The sequence below is a fragment of the Zootoca vivipara genome, chromosome 17, assembly GCF_963506605.1.
Source record: "Zootoca vivipara chromosome 17, rZooViv1.1, whole genome shotgun sequence".
NCBI classification, from domain to species: domain Eukaryota; kingdom Metazoa; phylum Chordata; class Lepidosauria; order Squamata; family Lacertidae; genus Zootoca; species Zootoca vivipara.
This window is the reverse complement of record NC_083292.1, coordinates 37,987,836-38,005,499: the sequence shown is the minus strand read 5'-3', so window position 1 is coordinate 38,005,499 and position 17,664 is coordinate 37,987,836. Positions and strand designations below refer to the sequence as shown.

At 48.8% G+C, this 17,664-nt stretch overlaps 1 protein-coding gene across 3 annotated transcripts in view; it reads right to left on the bottom strand.

Annotated features, from left to right (window-relative positions):
- Positions 1-1,488: 1,488 nt before the first annotated feature.
- The window catches only part of TARS2 (threonyl-tRNA synthetase 2, mitochondrial), a 32,441-nt gene continuing 16,265 nt past the window's right edge, over positions 1,489-17,664 (bottom strand). For 2 of the 3 annotated variants that reach the window (XM_035098647.2, XM_035098648.2), the window contains exons 6-18: positions 17,261-17,325; positions 15,734-15,812; positions 14,636-14,782; positions 14,031-14,129; positions 13,250-13,416; positions 12,956-13,118; positions 12,411-12,548; positions 11,979-12,056; positions 11,151-11,251; positions 7,971-8,075; positions 6,711-6,783; positions 5,423-5,537; positions 1,489-3,878 (exon numbers count right to left, since the gene is read on the bottom strand). In XM_035098647.2, coding sequence (XP_034954538.2) covers positions 3,730-3,878; positions 5,423-5,537; positions 6,711-6,783; positions 7,971-8,075; positions 11,151-11,251; positions 11,979-12,056; positions 12,411-12,548; positions 12,956-13,118; positions 13,250-13,416; positions 14,031-14,129; positions 14,636-14,782; positions 15,734-15,812; positions 17,261-17,325 — 1,479 coding nt within the window. In that variant the 3' untranslated portion in view covers positions 1,489-3,729. The remainder of the gene's footprint in view (positions 3,879-5,422; positions 5,538-6,710; positions 6,784-7,970; positions 8,076-11,150; positions 11,252-11,978; positions 12,057-12,410; positions 12,549-12,955; positions 13,119-13,249; positions 13,417-14,030; positions 14,130-14,635; positions 14,783-15,733; positions 15,813-17,260; positions 17,326-17,664) is intronic. The other variant, XR_004691469.2, reaches the window with a different exon arrangement.

Sequence of the window (17,664 nt, the reverse complement as noted above, 5' to 3'; positions counted from 1 at the left end):
TGAATCCCAATCCTATCTTCTGTGGCATTAGTTACCCCTCCCAGTCTGAAGGAAATCCACCCTGAGTGCTGACTGGAAGGACAGATCCTGAAGCTGAGGCTCCAATACTTTGGCCACCTCATGAGAAGAGAAGACTCCCTGGAAAAGACCCTGATATTGGGAAAGATTGAGGGCACAAGGAGAAGGGGGCGACAGAGGACGAGATGGTTGGACAGTGTTCTCGAAGCTACGAACATGAGTCTGGCCAAACTGCGGAAGGCAGTGGAAGACAGGAGTGCCTGGCGTGCTCTGGTCCATGGGGTCACGAAGAGTCGGGCACGACTAAACGACTAAACAACAACAACATTTCACAGTTAAGGAACACTGACCTGGAAACATCAAGTGCGTAAGGGCAAGGCAAGATGTGTAAATATATCGTTCATTTTTTTTTTACATGCAGTTTCATGGAATAAAGAGTTGTTGTTCCAGTAGAGTGTACCAGCCAGGAAACACCAAGACTGAGAGAGAACATTCCCACTGAGCAAGCAATGCTAAGCGTAAGTACACTACAATACTATGATCCTATGATGGCTGTGTTTTTGTGCAGTTGAGTGAAAGCCTCGTTGACTTACTGCATCAAGGGGAAATCTACCAGGTCCCCTGGGGTAAAGGAAAAACAACATATGTGCTTCTGAGTTTGAGCAGAGAGCATTACACTTATTACTCAGTCCACACTCACCTTTCCCCAAGTTCCCAACTCCCTGCAAATTAGAAAGTAAGTTAGTTAAAGATCCGAGGGTAGTGGGTGCCAGTCATCTAAAAGCCCCCAGGTCTCTCTCTCTCTCTGAAGAGCTGAATGCCAGGTTATGTTTGCAAAAGGGTTGGTGGTTGCCTCGAATTTTTGATGGATGCCAATTACAGATTTAAAAGCACTTAAGTCACTCACGCGCGGGTGATAATCCTTTCAAACAGGTTTTTCCAACCTGCAGCGGAAATGTATTCCTGCTGAGTTCAGGCCTTCAGCATCCCTTTCCCCGCTTTTTAACAAGGCAAACCACCCCACCAAATAAAAATATTGAAGAGTCACTGAAACCCAGTAAAAATTGACTCCTGGCCTGGCTCTTTATGATACCCCCCAATCCAATATCCGGCTTGCTATCAGGTGGTCACGTTTCTGTCCTACCAAAAGGGAAAAGGGGGTGCAGAGCCATGCAAAAGCACAGGTTGATCTAGAACACCTGAACGCAATGATTTACTCAACTGTGAGTCAAGGGTTCTCTGTCCATGCTCAGGGACACCCTGTCATAGCTTCGTTTTTGTTCCAGAGCTCAACTGTGGCATTAAGGACGTGCCTTTTCTTTTCTTTTCCTTCAAACGGATGAAAGCCAAACTGAGTCAGAATTGGGTGGCAACCCACGTCACCTGCTGCCCCAACTTCAAGTATTCTTGAACCAGAAAAGAATCCTGCTCCTCCCTCCCCCCCCCACTTGCCCCCTCCGCCAAGTGTTTCGTAAGTGTGTTACGTAAGAAGAGGAACCCAGCTGAATCAGATGCAGAGTGACCATTTAAAGTTTAATGTAGATGCCGAAGTGCTGCCCCAACAGGAAACTCAACCAGAGGGGCACCTTCTCCCCTCCCGTTTTCAGCAGCTGACGTCCAAGGGATATTTTCTTCCTAGCATCATAGCAATAAATAAATAAATATCAAGGCAGACTGCCTCTGAGCATGGGAGATTCAATTTTAAGCCACCACCATATTATTATTTTTATTAGTGTTCCACAGATACATGGACCAGGGCTGGCCCTACGGCCAGGCTGGGTGGCGCAGGGCTCCTGCCCACCGCAGAGCTGCGGCCGCCCACGCAGCTCCGGCCGTGCAGCTTCGCCCGTCCGCCGCGCTGGGAAACGGGGCAGGGCGGGGGCGCCGGAGGGATCCATCGCACCACAGCGCCAAATATACTCAAGACGGCCCTGACATGGACAGAGCAGGGCGGTTCAACTTTTCATGCCAAGTGGGCCGCAAGAGTACTTCAACATAGGACCTGTAGGCCGCACACTGAAGTAAATTCTGTATCAAAAATAAAAAGTGTTCACAATATATTTAATATTATTTAATGTACATAATTAATATATTTAATTAAATATTTATAATTATATAACCAATTAATAGATTTAACTATTAGAGAAATTTTATACACAAACAGATGCATTCTCTTTCATTAGCAATGCATGACACACAAAAATTACAGTGGTACCTCGGTTTAAGTACAGAATTGATTCCGGAAGTCTGTACTTAACCTGAAGCGAACTTTCCCATTGCAAGTAATGGAAAGTGAATTAATCCATTCCAGACGGTCCACAGAGTACTTAAACTGAAGTGTACTTAACCTGAAGTGAACTTTCCAATTGTAAGTAATGGAAAGTGGATTAATCTGTTCCAGACGGGTTGGTGGAGTACTCAAAATGAAGCGTACTTATCCCGAAGTATATGAGTGTAATTGGTTCTGGAAGTCCGTACTTAACCTGAAGTGTACTTAACCTGAAGCGAACTTTCCCATTGAAAGTAATGGAAAGTGGATTAATCCGTTCCAGGCAGGTCCACAGAGTACTTAAACTGAAAGTACTCAAACCGAAGCGTACTTAAACCGAGGTATGACTGTAATTTTTTTAAGGCTTGAAGGTGTTCTTTCCTGAATGTTGCTCAGCACCGCCAAAAAAAAACCCCTTATGGGCTCCACCACCCTATATACCAAAATGCTAAAACAACTTAAAAAGCACTTAACATAAGTACCAAAAAGAGCCCGATGGACCTGCTACCAGGATGTTATACAGGCCGAACCTGAGTAACTATTTCCATGCATTAACTCACATAACCATTAAAGAGACCTATTTGCATCTGATGAAGGATATTAGGGGCAGGGGGCAAGGTAGAATTTATGAGCTGAGCTGCTGTTGACTCAGTCCTGTGAAGAGGTGTGTGTGCGTCTCTCTCTTCCCTTCCCACCTGTGGGTCCTCCGCAGCTTTCCGGGAACCAGCTGCGACAAAGATGAATCACCTGAGCAATTTGCACACACACCTGCTGATAAATGCCCCCCCCCTCTAGGCACCAGTTTCAATGGGATCCCTTGTCAACAAGACACACCTTACGCATCCTTAGAAAAGAACAACTTGGCCTGACCCCGACCTCGACCTGCCAAGTTGCCTGGGGCTAATGCAGTAGTTTGCTGCGAGGCCAACCAATCAATGACACCGCCAGCCAAGCTCTCAAGAAAAGGTATTTTAATTACGAGCCTCCGCAGGGGATGCAGTGACCATGAAAGACAGACTGGCCAGCGTGAAGGAGAGAAACTTGGCATCCCTCCAAGAATGCGTTTCCACAAACAGCTTTTCTGAGAAAGTGGGTTCTGCTCTTCTGCGGCCTGGTTGTTGTACATGCTGCTCTGCCAGTCAACAATGAAAAATTGCAAGATTTCGAAGGATGTTAAGAGAAGGCAGCGGGGAGGCTTTGATGTACGGCCTGGGCTGGTTCAGCTCTAGCAAACAAGGATTCCTTGCTTGATAAGATGACCTCAGTCTCCAAACTGTGGGTGAAGACAAGGATCTTGAAACATATTGTGACCTTGAGGTGCCCCAAAAGCATGACACTTGTGAAATGATTCACACCCACAAACACACACCGACAGCTTTTGCTGTTGTTTCTGTTACTTGTGGATGTCCTGGCAAGTTGATGGTGGGGGTCTCGCCTCTCCTTCAGAAGAGCTCTTCAGCATTTCTTACACGAGCTTCCTGGAGCTCGTGGAGCCTGCGCAGCACCTCGTGCGAATCCCGTTCGCCGTATTGGTGGTTGTTGCGGCTACGGACGTTGACGGTACGGTTGGACTTCTCCTTCCGGCCGACCACTAGAAGTAAGAACATAAGATTAAGAGGAGCCTGCTGGATCAGGCCAATGGCCCATCAAGGTCCAGAGTCCTGTTCTCACAGTGACCAAATGCCCCTAAGAACCCTGTAATCTTGATAGCCTCTGAACCTGGAGGCTCTGTAAGAACATCAGAAGAGCCTATTGTATTGAACCAAAGAGGCCCAATTAGTCCAGCATCCTGTTCTCATAGGCCACCCTGATGCTTGTGGTAAACCCGCAAACAGGCCCTAAGCACAAGATTAACACTCCCTTGCCTTTGTTGGGTTTTCTTGACATTGGTGTGGTCAGCGGTGCTACTCAGTGGTATGTGCTTGTAATAATGATTTGCATGGCAGCACACCTGTGAACTATTGACATTTCAGCACACCTGTATCTTAACAATGTAACTAATTAGTGGTGGAGTTATGTGATGCAGCAATGTGATAGGGTAACTGATTATTTTGAAAACTGTATTTAAGCTGACCAAATGATTTGTATTCTGCTGGGGGAGTGTGGAGTGGTGAGAAGGGTGTTTTTGCAGCTGTTTGGTTATTTCTTAAAATAAACAGAAGCAAAAGATATTGCGGGCAAGTTTTTATTCCATCGTCCCAGCCGCTGCGCAAGCTCGGTTGGTCCAGAAGGCTAGCTCAACAGCCTTGTGTTTTCTAGTGACTGATATTCAGAAGCATGGCTGCCTCCAGCTGTGGAGGCACAACATAGCCTCTCCATCATGGCCAGTAGCTATCAATAGGCTTCTCCTCCTCCTCCATGAATTTGTCTAATCCTGCTCTGAAGCCATCCAAGTTGGTGGCCATCACTGCCTCCTGGGGGAGGGAGTTCCACAGTTTAACTATACACTGCACGAAGAAGTACTTTCATTCTAAGCAGTACAGTGGAACCTCAAATTGCGGACGTAATCTGTCCCGGAGGCACATCCGCAACTCGAAGCGTTCGCATCCAGAAGACCCGGAAGTAACCATTCCGGTATTTCCAGGTTGCCGCAGGACGCAACTTGAAAAGACATAACCTGAAGCAGACACAACATGAGGTATGACTGTAGTAGAGAATCTAAGTAGTAGAGTAGAAACAGGAAGAGACAGGGAGATTTGGAGGAGGCCGCTTGGCTACATGGATTGCAAGCTATCAGGGGACATAAAACAGGGTTGCCCATACTCTCCCTTGTTTTAAAAAATTACCCCTACACTTTCAAGCCTATAGCCAACAGCGTAACAACTCGGAACTTGATTCTGAGCCCACTCCAGAGATTTCGCTTTTTCTTCACCCTTGTGGCTGCTGCAGCTCTACAAGTTCAGATTGTGCATATAGCCCAAACTTTTAATCAACCCAAGACAGCGAGTGGTGGTGGTGGTGGGGCAATGATCCAACTTGGTATAAAGTAGCTTCCTACGATAGGGAATGGCTCCCCCCTGCCTGAAACAACAGACTGCCAGTCAGTGTAGACAATGCTGAGCTAGATGAACCAATTTGGTCTGACTCTGGGTTAAGGCAGGCTATTTCCACTCGCTTTCAGAGATGCCAGCTCACCAAACTGGAAGTTGTACTGGGCCAGCTGGGCTTTTCGGATCTTGCGGTTGAGGGTCAAGCTTTGGTCGGCATTGATGTCTGCCATGAATCCTGCCTGGTGGAAGAGCTGGTGGACCTGAAACACAAGGGAGAGTGTGTGAGAGAAGCGTCAAATAGTTAACCCAGCTGCTTTCTGCTTGGAAGGAGGCAGTGGGCAAAGAGGAGGCACTGTATTCTTCCGTGTATAATATGCCCCCATGTATAAGACGACCCCTATTTTTTTGGACCGCAACAAAAAAATATTGGGGGGGGGGGGAATTGCCCAAAATTGTTGAGCTTTTTTTGGAAGGGTCACCACTGCCAATCGCTCTACAGCCTACCCGCAATCGTCTGCATGATCGCCACCAAAAGCTCACCTCCCCACTCGACGCAACCTCAGCCGATTGCATACATGCCTCGCCACTGGCGTAAATCACACGCCCAACTGCCACAGCCTATCGTCAGCAGGCCTTGCCGCAGCAACCAACCACACGCCCAATCAGTGATGCCAATCTCCTGCCCGCTGCTGCCACCAATCGCCCGGACCCCCTCTGCTATCTGTGTATAGGACGACCCACAATTTTTGCCTAGTATTTCTAATTACCATCTTATACATGGAAAAATACTGTATTTGCTGCCCCACCCCCCTGCCCAAGCAGGTGATGTGGCCTTCATAGGAGGCTACTCTGCCCATTCCTCACTGGTAATCACACACCCCAGTTCTATCCCTCCAGGGCAGCTACACTTAGTGTACAAAATATATTTATGTACACTAAACATTCTGTAGTAAAGCAATTCCAGGCCTTTCCATCTGTGTGTCTTAAACCCTTTCATTGCATGAAACTTATTAACAGTTGCAAAGCAATTCCAGGCCTTTCCATCTGCGTGTCTTAAACCCTTTCATTGCAAGAAACTTATTAACAGTATTTAACATTTGACTAGGAGACATGGGGCGGCGGGGAATGATTACAAGGAGGCCAAGCAATTAAACAGAAGTCCTGCCCATGATAGATTTTTTGGGGGGTGGGGTGCTTTCTTGACCTCCTCTACAGCTTTTTCCAGATTTCAGTGGAAGTTGCTACGGCACACTTTTCACACCATGAGGACTAGAGTAATTTTTTAAATGCACTGAAATTCCTAGAAAGCTGAATTGTGCACCTAATACTTCTTCCTTCGCTGTTTTCTTACACGATTTCACAGCGTATAATGCTTTGTGCATAATGAACAGGCAGGTCCATTCTGGAGACTGCTAGTTCTTCTTGTCTCTCACCTCGCAGGCATAATCCTCCACGTCTGGGCCAACAGGGATCACCATAATTTGGAACGGGGACAGCCAGAAGGGCCTGCGACAAGAGCAGAAAGCAGAACACCCTCAAGTCAGCCTAATTCTTCCTTCCCCTCCTGCAGCTCCCACTTCCTGGGTGAACAACTGATTTATTAACTTTTATGGCTGACACTCAGCAGCTTTCGCAGCTCCACAAAAACCCACGGTTCTGATCCTTTGACTGCTTTTGCCCCCGCATTGCAGCATTTTCTGTTCACAATAAACCTCGGAGAGAGTATATAGCTGGCTCCACAAGGACAATGCCTGCTTAAAAGTTGGACATTTCGATTGTTGATTTTTCTTTGACAGGTGGAAACACAGCAGCAGGGAGCGATCTGGCCTATTTGTAAGAACGTAAGAAGAAACAGGTGGATCAGGCCAATGGCCCATCTAGACCAGCACCCTGTTCTCCAAGTAGCCAACCAGATGCCCCTGTTGGAGGCGGGTTTTCTCTGATGGCAGAACCGCAAGACAATGAGCCTGGCATAAAACACTCAAATAATGGATTTATTTTAGCTATACAAAAACAACAAACATAAAGTGTGTGGGTGTTATGTCTCTGCAGGCAAATTCAAACTGCCACTCCTCCTTTTGTACTCAACTCATCACCAGCTGTAACTAATCAGCTCAGAACTCACACCCAGAACTTACAGAAACAGTTCTTAAAGTTACAATCATCTTTTCTGTTTCTTTGCAGAATGACTTCTAACAGCCCCAACAGGAAGCCCGCAAGCAAGATTTGAGCCAAGGGCACTTTCCCCTCCTGCGGTTTCCAGTTTTCAAAATTATTACTGACTCCATCTGTGAAGACACAGCATAGCCATCATGGCTGGAAGCCATCGATAGCCCTCTTGCCTCTGTGAATTTGTCTACTTCTCTTCTAAAGCCATCTAGGTTGGTGCCCTGTGGGAGGGAGTTCCATAGTTTAACTATGTGGTTCAATAAGGACTTTCTTTTGTGTCCTGAATCGTCCAGCTTCATTGGGTGTCCACAGCTTCTAGCGTTACGTGAGAGGGAGGGAGGTAAAACTTTTCCCTATCCAGTTTCCCCATCGCTTTACGAACTTCATCTATATGTATTTGAACAAGAGGAAACGTTTTCAAACAAGGGCAGCCTCCACTTGCAGTTGCTTTCACCACCTCATCCTGCAGCATGGTGAGACCCAGCAAGGAAGATCGGTGGCACAACAGCCCCCCGGTCACTCACCACTTCCCGCCATAGTTCTCCGCCAGGACAGCCAACATCCTCTCGACAGAGCCAAGGACCGCTCGGTGGATCATCACTGGTCTCTCCTCCAAACCACCGTCTTTGCTGTATGGGACATGAGCACACACGGAGTCGGCACCTGAACTCTCAGGGCTGTGCACGCTCCAAGTTCCTGAGATCCTTTCGGGTGAAGCTAACCCTGGTTTCTGCCCCAACCCTGCAATCTATGTGGAATGACGGAAATTAAGAAGGTAAGAAGAGACCTGCTGGAACAGGCCAGTGGCCCATCTAGTCCGGCCTCCTGCTCTCACCATGGTCAACCATCACATGCCTGTGGGAATCCCCAAAAGCAGGACCTGAGCACAAGAGCTCTCTCCCCCCCCCCTCCCGTGGCTCCCAGCAACTGGGATTCGGAGGCACTGCTGCCTGCACCTGTGGGCTCTGAGTGCATTTGCGTAATCTAGGCCAGGGGTGCAAGCTTCGCTCAGGTGGGCCCCGTAGCTTCCCTGTGGATTTGTGACTGAAGGCAGGAGGTGGCACACGTTTAGGAATACGGGAAGCTGCCATACCTTGAATCAGATCATTGGGGTCCGCCTACACTGACTGGCAGCAGCCTTCCGGGATTTCAGGCAAGAGACATTCCCATCCCTTCCTGGAAATGCCGCTTGGAATTGAACCTGCATGCAAAGCATGTGATCCTACCACTAAATAATGCTAAGATTCCAGTCCTTGTGGTTCTGAATCAAGGGCTGACTTAGGAAAGTTGCCTTATACCCAAGTCAGATGCTTGGTCAGTATTTGTCTAGATTGTCCGGCATCTGCTCTTCAGGGTTTCAGGCAGGGGATGTTCCCAGCTTTAATTAGAGAGGTCAGCGGTCAAACCGGGGATCCTTCACATGCAGATTCTAGCACAGGGGTCGGCAAGGCTTACAGCATGGGCCGGATCACTCCTGTGGAGATCCTCTGTGGGCCGGGCCAGCGCAGCGCGACACCAGAAATTGCTTCTGTGCATGCCCACGGCGCCGGAAATCGCTTCTGTGCATGCCCGGACGCCAAAAGTCACACCTGCGCAGAAGCGATTTCCGGCGTCTGGGCATGCACACAAGTGATTTCTGGAGCCACGGAAGAGAGTCTCTGTGCCACTCTGTGCCAGTTTAGCGCAGCTCACAGGGACTTGCCAAGCAGGTGGCCTGGTTAAACGGCCTCCGTGGGCTGCTTCCGGCCTATGGGCCTTAGGTTGCCGACCCCTGTTCTAGCAACTATTCCTGACTTCCTGCTGGGAAGGTGAACAAGGATCTCAACCCCTCGCCAAACCAAACCAAACCAAACCAAACCAAACCAAACCAAACCACGTCAGGTCTGGAACAAAATTTCATTTTAGACAGATAGATAGAATACCAGTACTTTGAAGGGCCCCAGTCTCCCCACCTATATATTCCTTATTTCTAAGAGGGATCTTTGCCAAGATGCACAAAAAAGCTTGCCCTACAACAAGGTTAGTCAGACCTCTGGCAGGCAAAACACTTCCCCGTTCTTCCAAGTCTGACACCTGGGGCTGGCACATAGCTGGTGCCACGCAGATTGCAGATTAGCTCCTGCAGCTGTAAACCAATCTCCAGAAAGCTGCAAAAACAAAGGCGCCTTCACATTCCTAGGCAGTTCCTCTTTCCCTGTTCTGTGGTCAGACAGGGGTTGGGTGGGGGAAGAACCAGTTGCGAAAGCCGGGTGTGAGGAAGGGAAGCGGAGGGAGAGTGTTAGAAAAGGGAACCTTCCACTCAAAGAGGCCCAGGGATGAGGCTCCTCTGACGGAATCGCCGTGGAGATTTTGCGTTGGCTCTCTCAGAAGTTACGCACTCATGTCTGAGCTTCTTGCTTGCTGTTAAACACTATGGCAAAGTGCTGTGCTCAGTGTAGGGCTTTTGGGGGAGGGGGGAGCGAAGGGTGCAAGCCCAGTGGTGGAACATATGCTTTGCATGCTAAGGTGCCAGGTTCATTTGCAAAAAACTTACTCCGCGTTTTGCTTGCACAATCTGGCAGGTCTGGAAAGAAACTCAGGTGCATCTGAGTCACTTCAGCCAAGAACTGAAAAGGCAAGAGCCTGTAGCTCTGTGGCAGAAAGTCTGCTTTGCCTGCAGAAGGTCCTTAGGGTCAATCCCCAATGGCATCTCCAGGGACGGTGGGGGAAACTGTGGCTCACCAGACATTGCTGAACTACAACTCCCCTCATCAGCACCCCCAGCCACCGGCCATGCTTGCTGGGACTGATGGGAGTTGATCTCCAACAACATCTTGAGGGCCAAAGGTTCCCCCCCATCACCCTACAGAACCACTGCCGATTAGTGCAGGGCCACGATGGAAACCTGTGCCTCTCCAGGTGTTATTGGGTGACAGTACAGATTATTTTTTTGGTTCTAGTTTTAACTATTTATTTGTCTTTTCACCTTGTATTTTCACTGTGTGAACCACCGCCCTGAGATCTTGTGATGAAGGGTGGTATAGAAATCTTAATAATGATAATGATAAGAATTCTAACCGGAAGCTGCGCTGGCTGGTTGGGAGTTGAGCGTCCTTTCATGCTGTTGAAAACCAGCCCTTTCCCCAGAACCATGAGAACTGGGACCTTGCTTTATTTCGAAGGGAATAGCTATAGCTGAGCAGTTGAGCACCTGCTTTGCATGCAGAAGGTCCCAGGCAGGCAACTCCAGGTAGGGCTGTTCAAGGCACCCGACAGAAAACTCTGCCTGACAGCCTAGACCAAGGACAGGGATAAATCCCAGCCAGTCAGGGATGGTGGGAATTGTAGTTTGGACAGCTACAGGTGTCCAGGGGAACCAGGAGGAAGATCCGAAGTTGCCTTCTACCCAGTCAGACCATTGGCCCATCTACATCAGTAGTGTCTGCACTCAGTGACAGCAGTTCTCCAGGATTTCGGGAAAGGAGTCTGTCCCCTGCCTGACCTGGAGATGCCACTGGGGACTGAACATGGGCCCTTTTGCATGCAGAGCAGATGCTCTCCCACTGAACTAGGGCCTTCCCCTTAGACCGTAATGGCCTGGCGTGGCAGGAGACAGCTTCCCCCTGCATGAAAATTAGAAGGCAACCTGGGAATTTTAGGGGACAGTAGGAGCAGAGTGGCAAGTATGTGAAGCCCCCTGGCTATCTATCTGGAGCAGAGCTCACCTTACGTATGAGAGATCAAACCGGATGGGCATCTGGAAATCCAGCTGGATGGTGGCGCATTGGTGATGCCGGCCTAGGGCATCTTTAATCTGAATATCAACCTGGGAAAATGCACACACAGAGAGAACGCTGTGAGGAACAGGACCCATTACGTGCCTCAACTAGCTTTGACCTGCAAGTGCTGTTGGCCGATGTTCAAAGAGGATCAGAAAAACCCAGAGAGGATAAGGCTGTCAGGGATAAACCCTAATGGGCATGTTCCGCCTTGACTGTCGGAGGCAGGTGGCTTTTGAATGCCAGTCGCTGGGACTCAGAAGTGAGGCGAGTGGATTATGTTCTTACTGTGAACACAAGCACATAAGAAAAGCCTTCTGGATCAGGCCAAAGGGGTCCAGCATCCTGTTCTCACAGTCGCCAACCAGATGCCCTGATGGGAACCCGCAAGCAGGGTTCAGACACAAGAACACTCTTCTCTTCTGGAGTCTCCAGCGACTGGCATTCAGAACCACTGCTGCCTCTATGACTATGGAAGCAGAGGAGAGCCATCAGGACTAGCAGCCATCCATGAATTTGTCCTGTCCAATTTTAGAGCCATCCAAGTTGGTGGCAATCGCTGCCTCCTGTGGGAGAGAGTTCCATTGTTTTAACTCTGCACTGCACGGAGAAGGGCTTTATTCAACCTGCTCTGAATTTTGCAACAATCAGCTTCGCTGGATGTCCACAAGCTCTAGGGAGAACCAGAGCCTAGGTGGGTTCCTTTTGGCCGGATCCAGCTCCTGGGCTCTTCTTACGGTCCAGGATTTCTGGCAGGCAGGGCCACCCACTGACCTTCGGCCCGTAGAAGGCGCCATCCCCAGGATTGAGCTCCCAAGGCTGTCCAAAGTCTCGGAGGCTTTTTTCCAACAGCTGGAAGGAAAGAGAAAAAGGAGGAGTCAGGAAACTGAGCTTGCTTTCCACTTGGCAAGCGCCCGCCCGCCACCTACGTGGTCACAGTAACTTCTTCGAGTAGAAAAAGGACCTCAGGGCATGTTTGCCCAGCAAACAGAATGGAACAAATGATATTTTTAAAGGTGGGGGGAGAGAAGTGTTTCGAGAACACACACAAAGCTAATCCTTCCCATCACTGCGAGGGGGAAAACCCACGTGAATATGGATTGAAACATAACATTGAAAGCTATTAAGTGCTTCTCAGGTTGATCAATTTGCAGGGAGGGGGGAAAATAGGCTCTCCTAGGCAATGGCAGCGGGTCTCATTCTTACCTCCTCGGCCCGATCCCAAAGGTGAGGCTCTCCGAGGAATTTCTCGGGGCGGGTGGACAGGTAGAAGCGCAAAGTGAATCCAAAAACAGAGTAGACAGCTTGAAGGAAGTCCAGGCAGCCTTGAATTTCTCCTTCCAGCTGAATTTGAGGGGTGGGGGAAGAGAGAAGAGAACCGACATAGGGGGCGATAATATCCCGTCCCTTCCTGGTTTGTCCCGGCACCCCCTCCTCCCTTTTAAAAGATGTTCCAGTTTTTGCCCATTTGGTCTCAGAACACTTTTACGTTTTATTTTTTTACATTTTCTTTTTCTTGATTCTCATCAAAAGGTATACAAAAGTTTATACCCAACACAAATTCTATTTTTATATCACACGAGAATAAAAGAAATGTTTTAAAAATCAAATCAAAAAAGAAGAGGAGGAAAGTAGAAGAAGGAAAAGGGGGAAAGGAGAAACAAAGGAAGTCTCAGAGCACTGCTTCAACAGAGACAGGTAGAGCCCTCGGTTCAGCCATGCAGGCATCTTGCCATCGCCCCATCCCTCACCTGATCCATGGAGCAGAAGATGTGAGCGTCATCCTGCTGGAACCGGCGCAGCCGCGTCAGCCCAGTCAGGGCTCCTGACGGCTCATTTCTGTGCAGAACCCCAAAGTCAGCAAGGCGGAGAGGCAGCTCCCTCCAAGATCGGGGGCGGTGGCCAAACATGAGGCTACGTGGATGGAAAGAAGAGGAACTTGCTTGTACCTCTCAAGGCACATCAACAGAGCTATAGGGGCAAGCTGAGTATACCCCCCCCCCGGCCTCCATCCCTGCCCCTTCCCCGCTTGATTCATAACTCACCAATGGCCAGGGCAGTTCATTGGCTTGAGGGCAAAGGTCTCATCTTCGACCCTGAAGGAGAACATGTTCTCGGCATAGTGCTGCCAGTGGCCGGATGCCTCCCACAGCTTGGCATTGTAAATGTTGGGGGTGATCACCTCAGAGAAGCCGCGCTTGAGATACTCACTCTGGGAAACCAAAAAACAAAAGGGAGGGGGGTGCCAGAGAATTAAGGAAGAGGTGGAGCATCAGCCCCAGCATGGCTGATAGTTAAAATTAGTTTTCTTCACGCACTAGCTCATTCAAAATAATAATAAACGTTTTGCTTTTTTTGAAATTCCTGACTTTTAAAACTCGCTCCAATAGGCTGACTATGTGGTTCATCTTTTAATAAAGTCTGCATAGGAAATTAGGTTGTTTGCAGGCATCTCTTCGCTCACATATAATGGGCTGATGTGGCAAGAGTGGCAGAAACTGTCTTTTTCAAACTGGCCATCCTATTCTCATGGTCCAGGACTCAGATTTTCTCCAATTCTTACCATACAAAATCCTGGCCGCGCTGTACAGGGAAGCATCTTTGCATTGTATATATCAATAATGGACACAGGGTCTAAAGTCAACTTGAATTGTCATTCCACGGACTGTTTCTGATACTTAGCCAGGGAAGGATGAACTTAGATTGTCTGCCTCAAACAATGTGTGGCATCAGAGACCAGCTTTGATCTTTGAACGTAAGTCACACACAGGCAAACACTCTGATCTGCAACATTTGAGAAACGACGGATTAGGAAGCAGAGCGCACCTTAACGAAGTCCATGAGAGTTGTGTAAATGTGCGCTCCTTTGGGGAGGAAGAAGCAGCTTCCTGGGCTCAGTTCATGGAAGAAGAAAAGCTCTTGATCCTGCAGAGGAACAAAGTCAGTCTGTGTGGTGTAATAGTTTAGAACGGGGGAATAGGATCCAAGAGACCAGGGTTCAAATCCTCACAAGGAGACCTTGGGCCCAGTCACTGTCTCTATGGCAGGGCATAGGCAAACTCGGCCCTACAGATGTTTTGGGACTACAACTCCCATCATCCCTAGCTAACAGGACCAGTGGTCGAGGATGATGGGAGTTGTAGTCCCAAAACATCTGGAGGGCTGTGTTTGCCTATGCCTGCTCTAAGGCTTGCAGGAGTGCTGAGAGGATAAAAATGGGGGAGAACCAGATACAACCACCTTGAGCTATTCAGCAGGAAGGCGGGAGGTCAGTGCAACAATATATATTTTACAGGTGCTTGTTCGTAAAGGAATGTGACACACACACACCCGGGCTAAAAAACCCTGTCCCACCCTTGGGGCATGGGGAGAGAGGGAGGAAAGCATTTCCTTCCAGAGGTTATACCAGACCCAACAGGTCTTCATCCCACCTTGCCTATCCGCCGATGATCCCGCTGGGCAGCCTCCTCTTGAGCCCGTTCCCACTCTGTGAGCTGCTTGGAGCTGGGGAAGGAGATGCCATAGACACGCTGCAGCGACTCCTTGGAAGGGTCTCCGTGCCAGTAGGAGGAGGCGTTCTGCCAAGCCAAGAAATGGGGGGGGGGGGAGGAATGACGAAAAAACCAGCACCCAATATTGCCTGGTCCAGAAAGAAGCCCCTGGGGTTTCTGAATGCATGAAGATTCAGGACAGGGGAAAAGAAAGCCTTTCTTTCTTCACGCAGTGCAGTGAAACTATGGAACTGGCTTCCGCAGGAGGCAGAGATGGCGGCCAACTTAAGACGGCTTCGAAAGAGGATTTTAGGTAAATTCATGGATGGCTGTGCTCTGCCTCCACTGCTAGAGGCAGCAATGCTTCTGAATACCAGTTGGTGGGAATTGTAGGTCCAGTCGCAGACGACTCTGGGGTTGTGGTGCTCATCTCTATAGGCCGAGGGAGCCGGCGTTTGTCCGCAGACAGTTTTTCCGGGTCATGTGGCCAGCATGACTAAGCCACTTCTGGTGAACCAGAGCAGCGCACGGAAACACCGTTTACCTTCCCGCTGGAGCGGTCCCTATTTATCTACTTGCACTTTGATGTGCTTTCGAACTGCTAGGTTGGCAGGAGCTGGGACCGAGCAACCGGAGCTCACCGCGTCGTGGGGATTCGAACCGCTGACCTTCTGATCGGTAAGCCCTAGGCTCTGTGGTTTAGACCACAGCGCCACCCGCGTCCCCTCTGCTTAAGCTGTTACATTAGCGCAACTTTGGCATTTCTACCTGGGATATTATTATTGTTTATTATTATTATTATTATTATTATTATTATTATTATTATTATTATTATTAAGACTTAATGGTCACTTGCTACCTAACAAGCCTCCAAGTGACTTAAAAACATAAATACAAAGGGGGGGATTATATGAAACATTAAAATGTTTGCACAACAGCTACGCTTTATTAATACCCTTTATTTTATTGATTTGCAGCATTTGCACCAAGCTCTTCAGCCCCCCAAAAAAGGGATCCCCATGGGATGTTAGCACCCACCTTCAGGAGCTTCAGTGCACGGATCTCTCCCGTATGCCGGACGTGCGGCCCCCGGCAGAGGTCAATGAAGGGCCCACACCTGCAGACAGGAAAGAGGAGAGATGGTGAGTTTCGGGCCTTGATTATTCCTGATGCTTTGACTCCTTAGGTGGTGTAATAATAATAATAATAATAATAATAATAATAATAATAATAATAATATATTTTTATACCCCGCCCATCTGGCTGGGTTTCCCCAGCCACTCTGAGCAGCTTCCAACAAAATATTAAAATATAGTGGTCTGTTAAACATTAAAAGCTTCCCTAAACAGGGCTGCCTTCAGATGTCTTCTAAAAGTCTGGCAGATGTTTTTCTCTTTGACATCTGGTGGGAGGGTGTTCCACAGCGCATGTGCCACTACCGAGAAGGCCCTCTGCCTGGTTCCCTGTAACTTGGCTTCTCACAACGAGGGAACCGCCAGAAGGCCCTCGGCACTGGACCTCAGTGTCAGGGCAGAACAATGGGGGTGGATACGCTCCTTCAGGTATACTGGACAGAGGCCGTTTAGGGCTTTAAAGGTCAGCACCAACACTTTGAATTGTGCTCAGAAACGTACTTATGCTCAAAATGGAGAACAGCCTTTAACAAACGTGTCATGGGTTTTGAAGACGCTCTAACTCTGGACGAAAGGGAGAAACGTGCTAAGAGGAAGGCACTCTTGGCAAACCCTCACCGTGATCAACTCCCACCCGGAAACCTATGTCCCCACTGTGGAAGGACGTGTGGATCCAGAATCGGTCTCCACAGTCACCTACGGACACACCGCTAAGACCGTGTTCATGGAAGACAATCGTACTCGGCTACAAGGGATCGCCAAAGAAGAAGACGACAACTTATGAAATGGCTTATATTTTGTGTATTTTAACCTGCTTTAAGATGCCTTGAGGCTTTTGTTTTTTAAAATATAAATAGCTCTTTAAGAAATATAACTTCACAAAAAATTAGAACAACAGGAGCATTGACGCTGTGGCGATCGCAACTGGTCTGTTAAAGGGCTAGGTGGCAATGTTGCTTACACCGATGCCCCTAAAGGGTTTTACTACAAGAAGAGGAGCCCATTGGGGAATTAAGTTGATCACTGTGAGGACAGGAGACTATGGGGTTGTGGCGTTCATCTCGCTTTCAGGCTGAGGAAGCCGGCGTTTGTCCACAGACAGCTTTCCGGGTCATGTGGCCAGTAGGACTAAACTGCTTTTGGCGCAATGGAACACAGTGACGGAAACCAGAGCGCATGGAAACATTGTTTATTTTCCCGCTGCAGCAGTAGCTATTTATCTACTTGCACTTTGTGCTTTCAAACTGCTAGGTTTGCAGGAGCTGGGGCAGAGCAATGAGAGCTCACCCTTTCATGGGGATTTGAACTGCCCACCTTCTGATCAGCAAGCCCAAGAGGCTCAGTGGTTTAGACCACAGTGCCACCCACCTCTCAAAAGGAGGCAACAACTGCAGGTCAGCTGTGCATGTCCAGAGTCAAGGGTTTCTCTCACCTGTACACGGTGGCAGTCGGAGATGTCACCTTTTCGTTGATAATCTGAAGTTTGAATTTGTTGTGCTGGAAGGGCAAAGAAAGAGCCAATAACCATCAAGGAAGTTTTGCAATAGTTCACTGTGAGGAAAAAGGGTGCTGGACTAGGTGGGCCACTGGCCTGATCCTGCCAGCTCCTCTGGTGTTCTATCCATCCTGCAACCACACCACCGAAAACCCCACTTCCCTGAACACTTTCCAAAAGAAGAAAATTAGTCTGAATGCTCAACCCAAAGCTGCTGGGCATGTAGCTCAGTGGCAGAGCACCTGGCCTGCGTGCAGAAGTCCCCCGATTCAATCCCCGACATCTCCAGGTAAGGCTGAAACCCCTGGAAGAACCTCTGTTGGATCATGAGTCTGACTCAT